The 12,396-nt window shown below is 38.4% G+C and overlaps 1 protein-coding gene across 2 annotated transcripts in view; it reads right to left on the bottom strand.

Moving 5' to 3' along the window:
* LOC137257717 (protein phosphatase 1 regulatory subunit 16A-like) overlaps positions 1-12,396 on the bottom strand; it is a 44,985-nt gene that overhangs the window by 11,160 nt on the left and 21,429 nt on the right. Inside the window, exon 10 of one of the 2 annotated variants that reach the window (XM_067795114.1) lies at positions 9,403-9,474. The exons of the other annotated variant lie outside the window; for it this stretch is intronic. Within the exon in view, the coding sequence (XP_067651215.1) occupies positions 9,403-9,474 (72 nt within the window). The remainder of the gene's footprint in view (positions 1-9,402; positions 9,475-12,396) is intronic. 2 annotated transcript variants of the gene reach the window in all.

The following is a 12,396-nucleotide window of genomic DNA, read 5'->3' as shown; positions in this document are numbered from 1 at the left end:
TCGGACGTAATCATGTAGCGTGTGGGGCTTCAGCTGGTTAGTTAGATGAAAAACATAAATCGATGAAAAAAAGTCTCTATTTTGCCAAATTCATATTCTTTTTTCATTTTAAATGCCCTAAAAACATATGGAATCATGTCAAACTTATGCTGTCTTCAGAAAGTAAACTTTCCAATGGGATCACAATACTTAGATCATGTGGCAGGCTATTTTTATCGTGCATCGCGACAGATAGTAGGGGTCGATTTATAAGTGTTATATACACTACAATTACATTGTAGTTTACCTTAACCCTACTTAACATGTGTTTTCATTACTGATAAGATGTTCTCACACCCGCCAAATCCTAATGAACAACCCGAGTGACACACGTCCCTTAAAGTGTTTTGATGGCTAATTAATCAATTCACACCAAATGCCTTCCGATAGATTAAGAATGAAATCACATAGTCGTGCGGTAAACGTGACATGACACATACACATGCAGGTTGCACAGATCTCTCCATCCAGATAACTGGATCATATTTCAATGGAAATCTATGGGAAAAATTTGTTGTCAGGGTCCAGAAGCATGGCGTCCGGTTAAGCGAGTACCATTAATGAATGTAACTTTCGTTTCACATAAAAATCGTCCAGAGGGCGAGGTTTCCGGATATGTGGGATCTGAGTAAACAGGGTTTGACTGTATTAAACTTCTTGAAGCACGGACTTCTCTGCTTGAGCACCGTTGTCAAGGTGTCGAGGGACTTGATCATCATGACTTCTCTGGAGTCTTGCATAACCATCCTTGCTACCTCTTCAATCTTCACATCAAATATTGTAGGCGCCAACCAAGGGCTTTGTAAACTTCTCACTCCATGATGAGTGCTGACAGGATCATTCTCTTTTTCTCAATAGCAGGATTGCTGAACTTTGAGATGAGAGTCTCACTGATAGCTCTAGATCGAGCTAGTCCGAAGAACGTGCATCTTGTAGTGGTGTCCTGTTGTGCAAGCTGCTTGTCGTCTATCTTGTAGGATCTGTTGCGGGCAGTACTGATTATTTTGTATGCTGTGCTGTTTGTATGTTCTGATGAAAGGCTCCATATAGTGAAGAAGGAAATGACAAGCGTGCATGGTTAGTCATGTAACCAATTTGGCGGGATTAGCGAGGCTACCGGAGTGTATTTACGTCCGCTTCTTTTAAAAGGGAACTTCAAGTGATTTCAGGTATTCCACTACCTTTGCCAGGGAGGAGGAGATAAGCAATTAAGCACAAGTCAGGAAAAGGAACAATTCTACATTTCTCACATACAATCAACTCCATATCAAATAAAGAAACAAATTAACTGTTATGGAAAAAAAATTGCACTAGACCTGTCTCACACTTAAATGACGCCCAAAGAATTGTTTTAAAGGAATCAATAATCACTTGCTTCAAAATGTTGTTTTCGACCTGACAGAATATACAAGAAATAATTCTTCTGTAATTCTGTAGGTAATTACAGACAATATCTCTGGTGATAATACATGATATGGTATATATAAGCCTGTACAACATTATTACAATGTACAGCTATTTAATAATCATCTATTATCTCATGAGAGATGATATACTGTTATATGGCCACATAATTTGAATGATACATGAGTACCACATAAACAAATGCATATTTCACCAAGAATATTCTACAATCAGAACTTATACTGACAGTTAGAAAAGTCTACTCTGTTGCCGGTTCAGACAAATTCCCAATATGAAAGTGTTAGTTGTGAAGTCATGAATCAACAATGACTGTCAGCATCTGTGAGAGAACAGACACGACTCAACAAGTCTATTAAAACAAAAACATATATGAAGAGCATAACATTCAATGTTCAATGTTCATAAAACGACAAGTGGAAGAGTACAGTGGAAGTCAATCTAAATCGGCGGTCCTCAACGTCAGCACTAGAATTTGGTCCTGGCAGAAACTTATAACTTCCTATTACATACATTCCCTCTAATCCAGCATCAATCCATTCCTTATTTCGGCATACCAAAAACCGATTGGTGACCAATTGGTTGATTGTACACTAATAAACTCTCTCTAAGCTGGCATACAGTATCTCAGCCCTCATGACAACTTGACTGGCTGAACATCTAATAACAACGCAATGGATTACCATCAGCATTAAGCTCATTGATGCTGTCTGATAAAGGGAGTATGTATACGGATTAGGCTTAAATGTAGATGGGGTAAATTGGTGAGTGACACATGTCACTTGTATTATAAATATATTGTCATGTCACAATTTGTCGGTCACTCACCATGTCAAAATGTCTAGACCAGTCAAAAGGGTAAATGGAAAAAGTTCACGAAACCGACAACTCCTCTATACCGGCATTTTTGGCTGGACCCAACAAATGCCGGTTTAGAAGCCTTCCACTCTATGATCAAGACACTTCTACTGACTGGCAAACACATCCATTACACCTCTACTGACTGATACACAAAGGTTATATCTATATTACATCTCTACTGAAACACATCTGTTACACTGACTGATACACATTCGATATGTACCTACCGACCAAGGAACACATCCGTTACATCTCTATTGACTGATACACAAAGGTTACATCTGTACTGACTGGGCAACAATAAGTTACATCTCCACTGACTGGAAAACACATCCGTTACATCTCTACTGACTGAGACACATTCGATATGTACCTACCGACCAAGTAACACATCCGTTACATCTCTACTGACTGAGACACATTCAATATGTACCTACTGACCAAGGAACACATCCGTTACATCTCTACTGACTGATACACATTCCATACATACCTACTGACCAAGGAACACATCCGTTACATCTCTACTGACTGAGACACATTTGATACATACTTACCGACCAACGAAACACATTCGTTACATTTCTACTGACTGAGACACATTTGATACATACCTACTGACCAAGGAACACATCGTTACATCTCTACTGACTGGGCAACAATCAGTTACATCTCCACTGACTGGGAAACACATACATTACATCTCTACTGACTGAGACACATTCGATATGTACCTACCAACCAAGGAACACATCCGTTACATCTCTACTGACTGATACACATTTGATATGTACCTACCGACCAAGTAACACATCCGTTACATCTCTATTGACTGATACACATTTGATATGTACCTACCAACCAAGGAACACATCCGTTACATCTCTACTGACTGAGACACATTCCATACATACCTACCAACCAAGGAACACATCCGTTACATCTCTACTGACTGATACACATTCAATATGTACCTACCAACCAAGGAACACATCCGTTACATCTCTACTGACTGATACACATTCGATATGTACCTACTGACCAAGGAACACATCCGTTACATCTCTACTGACTGATACACATTTGATAGGTACCTACCAACCAAGGAACACATCCGTTACATCTCCACTGACTGAGACACATTTGATACATACTTACCGACCAACGAACACATTCGTTACATTTCTACTGACTGAGACACATTCGATACATACCTACTGACCAAGGAACACATCGTTACATCTCTACTGACTGATACACAATCATTACATCTCTACTGACTGATACACAAAGGTTACATCTGTACTGACTGGGCAACAATCAGTTACATCTCCACTGACTGGGAAACACATACATTACATCTCTACTGCAACACATCCGTTACATCTCTTCTGACTGAGACACATTCGATATGTACCTACCGACCAAAGAACACATCGTTACATCTCTACTGACTGATACACATTCGATATGTACCTACCAACCAAGGAACACATCCGTTACATCTCTACTGACTGATACACATTTGATATGTACCTACTGACCAAGGAACACATCCGTTACATCTCTACTGACTGATACACATTCAATATGTACCTACTGACCAAGGAACACATCCGTTACATCTCTACTGACTGATACACATTTGATATGTACCTACCAACCAAGTAACACATCCGTTGCATCTCCACTGACTGAGACACATTTGATACATACTTACCGACCAACGAACACATTCGTTACATTTCTACTGACTGAGACACATTCGATACATACCTACTGACCAAGGAACACATCGTTACATCTCTACTGACTGATACACAATCATTACATCTCTACTGACTGATACACAAAGGTTACATCTGTACTGACTGGGCAACAATCAGTTACATCTCTACTGACTGGGAAACACATACATTACATCTCTACTGAAACACATCCGTTACATCTCTTCTGACTGAGACACATTCGATATGTACCTACCAACCAAGGAACACATCCGTTACATCTCTTCTGACTGAGACACATTCGATATGTACCTACCGACCAAGGAACAAATCGTTACATCTCTACTGACTGGGAAACACATCTATCACATCTCTACTGAAACACATCCGTTACATCTCTTCTGACTGAGACACATTCGATATGTACCTACCGACCAAGGAACAAATCGTTACATCTCTACTGACTGATACACATTCGATATGTACCTACCGACCAAGGAACACATAGATTACATCTGTACTGACTGATGCACAACGGTTACATCTGTACTGACTGGGCAACAATCAGTTACATCTCTACTGACTGATACATAATCATTACATCTCTACTGAGGAACACATCTGTTATATCTCTACTTACTGGGAACACATACATTACATCTCTAGTGACTGATACAGATCCATTACATCTCTGCTTATTTTGGGGACACATTGGTTACATTTCGCATTGATTTCACTTACACAGACAGGGGAACAAACTGATTACATTTCTACAGTCTTAGAAAAATACTGATTTCATTTCTGCCAGCTGGGGGAACACATCAATTACTTTTCTACAAACTAAGAGCACATCGATACATGTCTGTCAACTGGGGAACACATCAGTTTCATTTTTGCCATTAATGGAACCCAATAGTTAAATTTATGCTGTCAGTGGAACCTACTGGTTACATTTCAGCCATCGGGAGAACATACCTCTTGCTCCTCTGAGGGAATATATCTATTACATCACTACTATCCAGGGAATATATATCTATTACATCTCTACTATCCAGGGAATATATCTATTACATCTCTACTATCAAGGGAATATAACTGTCATATTTCTACTATCAAGGGAATGTATCTGTTATATTTCTACTATCAATTGAATATATTTCAATAAATCCATTTCCGGCTGGTGACATTTTGAAGTTACCAGCTCTGACTTCTGGCTGGAGTTTTGGCTTATTTCAACCACTGATAATGCATACAGATGCTGTCAAGAGTTGTAATTTGGGGGATTGTGATAATCTGCCTTCTAATTCTGTTTTTGTTATTATTTACCTTGTTTGCTGAAACAGTTGCTACAGACATAATTTAACATGATAGCAGAGTGGACAGTCTGAGGTTTGAAAGTTTTCGCTAGTCATGTTGTATTGAAACAGGCGTCTGTACAGTGAGGAAATGGCACAAATATGGAGTAGTGCTTCATTGCATTCAAACATTAACCAAAGCAAAGCCAAAATGGTATATATACTGTAATTATTTTCATCATGCAGTTAGCACTCACTGTACCCAAGGCCAGTATGAGCTAATTGACATACATACTAACTGACATACATTCCACAATACAATATACAAACAGTTTATATAAAACTTACATATATTTGTTATGTAATTAGTAAAGAAATTCCATTAAACAACAAATTTCAGTCAAGTGAAATAATACTGTATTGTTTTAAGAGTAAGATAATAAAACTCAAGCAATAAAATACACACTACATAAACATCTGTCTCCTTTCTTATCAAATAAGGTTGATGCGCTACATCTCGATATCAAATTTTCAAGATAATAGACTCATGGTGATGAAAAACATTATTGACCAAAGCCTATACATCTCCCCTTGATGCCATCTTTGACGATGTTTATGCCACTTCAGGATGCTATGACTGCCGTTTTTGGATGCTATGACCACTGTTTTGTACATTGGGAGACCGTTCTTCGGGCACTCTCGTAGCTGACACACAAGATTTCCATTTCAAACAATTAGTTTTCTCTTACAGAGCATTTGTTTCGGTTTTGGAGGATATTGTGGCAATTTCAGAAGTTTATTTTTCCTCTATTGATGATTTTTGTTCTGTTTTGGTGCACTTGAGCTCAGTTTTGATGATTTGTTCACTGTTTTTATGGTGGTCCTGTTGTCAGGCCCACCCATGCTGCCGAGATGCTATGAGACAAATAGATAAACCTACCTCGTATGAGACTCCTTAAAATATTCCTCAAGCCTAAAACTGTTCCAATTTAACATTGCGTTCGATCGCTAGTTTGTTTGGTTGTTGCCACCAATATTTGATTACTTCAATCACAGGAACACTATTGGGTTCTACCAAAATCAATATGAGAACTAGACAGACCAACCACAGACCTAAACTTTTGTCATACTTCCTCATTAATACCCTCTTGAAAAAAATAAGTAATGCTAAAAAATCCATAGAGAACAGGACCAAAATCAACTCTCTTGCTTTTATGCAGAGCCTACTTTTACTCCACTGGTGCATGCCTATAATTATTAGCCACATGATTAACAAATCATCATCACCTAATTTTCCCAGTATACATACATCTAGCTGAAAGTCAGTCATGTACCTCGTACTATACTGAACTTTAGACAGCTACCAGTCTCATCTAGTCATGAGATATAACATGCACCCAATGGTCAAAAGCTGCTCAGACCTTACACAACTAGCCAGGTAATATGGCACATGCTAAAACAATTGGACAAGCATTTAGCTTATTATACACATCTATAACTACCGCCACCTTCCTCTAAGTTGAAAATACCTTAAGATGACCAAAACAAATCAAATATATTCATTATCAAGCCAGCAATAATAGTTATAACCACGCAGAATACAATGTTAGCTGTCACCTCAACCCTCCGGTGGCGAGTTTGATATCATGAATATTACAACCGGTTGTTGCTTTGATGAAGTTGCCTTACCGTACGTCGTTTATGTCATTGATGCGAGATGAGCAAGCCTTGCTCCTGTCCCTGTTACACAACCCATCACAACTCAGATCAATACAATTGTGACAAAATGTGTCTTGAACATGCATATCAGTGAAAACCACCAGAGAGCAACCAAGCCATTTCTAAAAGGCATTTAGAAGTGGAATACATGAGAAAAGCAAGATTTACGTTTAAAAACTTCTTTACTGTGAATAACACAATGTTTAGGAGTGTATGCTTGCACCTTTGCCATCAGATGATGAAGAAGCAAGCATGTACTCTAAAACATTGTGTTATTCACAATAAAGACGATGATGTCCACAAATCTTGCTTTTCTTATACATTGAAACAGCCACATAAATTACAACCAAGACCTGATTGCCATAAAGTGTGCAGCATAATGATTATAATCAGCCAGATTTTCAATGGAACCAATAGCAGTAAATCACGCAAACGAAAACAAGGTATGCAGGCATTCTTCAGTTTTTGCGTTAAATTCTCAGTTGAAACTGAGGGCTTTAATGATGCACTTTCTGACGCACACTTTATGTAGAATGTTTTTTAGTTGTAATTTGTGTATCTATTTCTCTTTAATTCCATTTAGTTTAGGTTGCTCTCTGCTGTTTTCAGTGGTAGGCCTGTACAAGGTACATTAACATTGGATTTAGTTCACATGTATTTCATGCAAACTGTTTACATCACATATGCAAGACACAAAGACACAGATACACTGCTTTCTATGAAGACATTTCTTAAACCTGGCACCAGGTCGATTCTAGTGATTGCCAAAAGCATGAGCTTAACACAGGGTTATATGGTAATGTTAGAAGGGTAGGAAATGTTAGTCAGTAGGTAAGTTGTACAGAGGCTAAGGCAGCCAACTAAGACAGGTTTTGGGCAATCAGACAGCTTTTCTAGGGTACAGATTCTTAAAACTTGCAGTGTCCACTTCCCAAGTGTTCCCTTGACATCTTGACCACATGCCAGTCATCAACCTATGGTACCCCATGCTGACACAAGTGCTGTGTTTGCAAACTGAAGTGTCAGGCCTCAATTTTCAAAACTCTCTTGGCACTAAGACAGTCGTAAGTACCATACATTAACAATGACTTACGACTGTCTTAGTGCCAAGAGAACTTTGAAAATCTAGGCCCAGGAACATACAAACGTCAGATAGATTAATCTGATAGTTTAGTACTCACCCTGGTAAATTATGATTGTTACAGTCACCATATCTGACATGTGCAAGAAGACCAGGCTCACGTACACCTTACAACTAGTAGTAGGTCCTTAGTCCTTCTAGCAGTACATTCTAATATCATCAGTTCACTGTCAGTTCACCAAGGAGTTGAACTTAACTCAAAGAGTCATCCTTGAACCCTGATGTGTCAAATTTACGGCTGTCTTGAAGCAAAATCTTTGTCTCTGTGTCTGGATAACCTTGGATAAGTCAAAGTATTTGCATACATCGCTTCAGTACAAACAGTATTTGAGAAAAAGTACATTTTGTTCAAGACTGTATATAATACTGGAAGTCAGAATACCATAATATAATGTCATACAGCATAACACATGCAAGTTAGTTCACCTTACTGTCATACAACATATAGCAGCAAACTTTTTCATTTAAAATCTGTAGTCAGTACACCCCAAAGCCAATACACCTGGATACCAGTGAAATATTCAACAGTATATCCATACGGTCAGTACACCTTAAAGCCAATACATCTGGATACCATTACCAGTAAAACATACAGTAGTACATCATTATGAATACATCTTAAAGTCAGCACACCTGGATACCAGCAAAATATACAACAGTACATCCTTACGGTCAGTACATCAAAAAGCCAGTACACCCGGATACCAGTAAAATATACAGCAGTACACCCATAAGGTCAGTACACCTGCATACCAGTAAAATATACAGCAGTACACCCATATGGTCAGCACACCTGGATACCAGTAAAATATACAAAAGTACATCATTATAAATACACCTTAAAGTCAGTACACCTGGACACCAGCAAAATATACAACAGTACACCCCTACAGTCAGTGCATAAAAAAGCCAGTACACTCCTGTTGAGGTGTCACACAGTCTCATAGTGAACAGCCAGTCAGTCTTGAATATATCTGTCTAGATAACACACAACACCAACGGTTAAAATGTTACAACAGCTATTGAACCCATACATGGAAGACATGAGGATGAGTATTAGAATGCACAGGATGGTTAATACTGAAGCCATGAGATGATTATGCAGGGATGAGGAAAGGTAAGCAAAGATGGTGCCAGCAGAGTAGACAGAGAGACACTTTACAATGATATATATGGTATCTATCTTGTGTTGTCTAACCTGTGACTACTGGGGGTTTTCTCACTCAGTGAGGAATTGGAGCTATACAGCATCCCTGGGGAATGAGTCAAGCTGAAATATAGAGCAGCATCAGGCTGAAAACATGCCTTCCTCAATGTCATCATGTCATACATCGGTGCATGAGGTGAGAACACTTACAGAGCTTCATGTGCATTCAAGTCTACAGGAAATGTTCAGTTGAGCTTCTCATAACAGCAAGCAGATTCACTTCATGTTATTTTGTTATGCAAGTTCATGTTAGCTCCAAAATGCAAATAATATTTAGATAAATTTCCTGAAATTCCTTTCTTATGCAAACTCATCAACTTGACCTGTTACAAAAGACTGACATCAGATGACCTTGAACTTACTGGTTGGACCAACAGAGACAATTGATATAATTGACATTTGGAACAAAAAGGTTCCAAAATTTTGCATTTTAACCCAATTTTACAACCAATTCCACCTATTTTGGAATCTTAAGATGGCGAGATTATCAAGGGATATGTTGATGTGCATTGGTCAGATGGAGAAATTAGCCAGGAGAAATTTTTGTGAAGTTGACAGATGGAGAAATTGTCAAGGGCATGCTTAGGTGAGATGGATTGTTTACTTGAGAAGAGAAAGTCTTGTCTATTGCAAGATTAGATGAGATGGGAAGATGGAGATCTTGTATAGGTCAAGATTAGGTGAGAGGGAGATCTTGTCAGAGACAAGATTAGGTGAGATGGAGAGATTGCCAAGAGCAATATTAGGTGAGAGGGAGATCTTGTCAGAGACAAGATTAGGTGAGATGGAGAGATTGCCAAGAGCAAGATTAGGTGAGACAGAGATTGTCTTAACCAAGATTAGGGAAGATAGATTGTCTAGGGCAAGATTAGGTGAGATGCAGATCTTGTCCAGGCCAACATTAGGTGATAAGGATAGATTGTGAAGGTGAAGATTAGGTAAGATGGAAAGATTGTCAAAGGCAAGATTAGGTAGGATAGAGAGAATGTCTAGTCCAAGATTAGGTGAGATAGAAAGATTGTATAAGGCAATATTAGATGAGATGGAGAGATTGTCTAGGGCAAGAATAGATGATACAACCAGAGAGGGAGAATATCCATGGCAAGATTAGGTGAAATGGACAGAAGGTGAGATTATCAAAGGTTGAGGGTTGGTTCTTTTGAGAGACCAGGTGCATTGGGTGAAATGGACAGAAGGTGAGATTATCAAAGGGTGAGGTGAGTTGGTTTTTTGAGAGACCAGGTGCAAGGTAATGTGGTTTGGAGATTGAAAGACAATATCAGGTCGGTTAATTACATAACTATGTAGATGGACAACACCTTTTGGTAAAAGGCACTTGGTGAAATGGATGTTTGACCATGGTTGTGCTCAACGGAAGACTTAACAAGCATTGAATTTTGGTTATACAAGTTGTAATAACAACAACAAACAGCAAATATCATATGTCTTTCTTTAGCTAACACTTAGTTAATATCTCATTGATGACAAGGACTTAGATAAAATGGCAGTATATCTTAAATAATCACTTAATCAATAACTCAAAGATGACAATGGATGGGTTCAGACCAGTCCCTTAGACACTGTTTTAGACACAATATTAAGACCCTGTTTTGACTGAAAGAGATGTAGAGTTTAACATACAGGTGGACAGAAGGACAGGACAAACAGTGCATGAATGTACCAACTCCACTGACTGAACGCCAGTAGAGCTAAAACATTCATGGACAAGTTAGTTTTATTAGAGGTTATTAATATATTGTAACTTTTTTTCACATTTGGAATAAATATAATTTTCATCTGGATGCACATGTAGTCTTGTAAAATGTATCAAGGCAAGAAACAACTCAAAGAAAATCTGGAATAGAAGTTAAATAATTAATCTGGCTAAAGGGCAGGCACAGTGCATAAGAAGGAATTCTATACACTGTGGACACTGGCACACTGATCAACCTGTGACACTAATGTAGTCATCGATTCAGCAAAAACTTACTTCTGTTTTGGAGGATATTTCAGTTAATTTGACTGACTGTAAAATGCAAGGAAAGTCACAATTCCAGGTTCCTGAAAATGTGATTTCCTGGCATATTTAAAAGACATCTCTCTCCTCAGAGATGTTGCAAATTCCAGGACGTTGTGCTAAAATGAATGCAGTAACTACAAAAAAAACTCCCCGTTGAAAAAAACTACAGATTGAAAATATACCACCAGAAAAAGCTTTTCCATAATACTTTCAGCAATGTTCCAACAATATCACAATGGGGAACACCAGAAACAGACATCACACATTGTACTCATGTGAGTATTTGAACCCATCCCTTCCATGTGACAAGCGAACGCCTCACCTACTAGGCTACCCCACCACCATAATATTTCGTAAGTCATGACAGATTAAGTATGGCAATTCAAAAGAATTTAATGGTTGTGGGTCTTTCATTGTCTTTCAATATTTTCTAGAAATCAATTCCCAAGTTCACTACACTTTAGAAAAGTAGTAATTATAACAAGAAGACAGTCATCAATATCCCCCACATTAACTCCAATTTCCCATAGAAACACCAAAAATATGTTATTCAGAATTCCAAAACTACCAAAAGGCACCAGTATACCACTAGACCAATCCATGTGTCAAGTTTGGTGAAGAAATATTGAAAGGTTTTAGTGTTCTGCTCCGGAAAATATAAAAGTGCACAAATGGACACATACATGCACGGATGGACAGGGTGCATTTTAACACCCCCTGCAAAACGCATTGCAGGAGATAAAAAGAGCCATCATAGAAATATGTTCTGTTGATCAGGATATTCTCTGGTCAGAGTGACAGGGTTTCATCAGTGTGTTGTCCACCATGTACAGTTTATCCATGTTTCAGGTGCAGAAGACTACACTCAGGCAAGCAACAATAGTACCCAACATCAAGCCAGCTGTATATAGGGCACACAAGCATGATGATGCTAGCCATGGTGCAAGTATCAATCTTGATACTGC

This window comes from Haliotis asinina, chromosome 12 (genome assembly GCF_037392515.1).
Source record: "Haliotis asinina isolate JCU_RB_2024 chromosome 12, JCU_Hal_asi_v2, whole genome shotgun sequence".
Classification (NCBI taxonomy): Eukaryota; Metazoa; Mollusca; class Gastropoda; order Lepetellida; family Haliotidae; genus Haliotis; species Haliotis asinina.
This window is presented reverse-complemented; position numbering and strand designations above follow the sequence as displayed.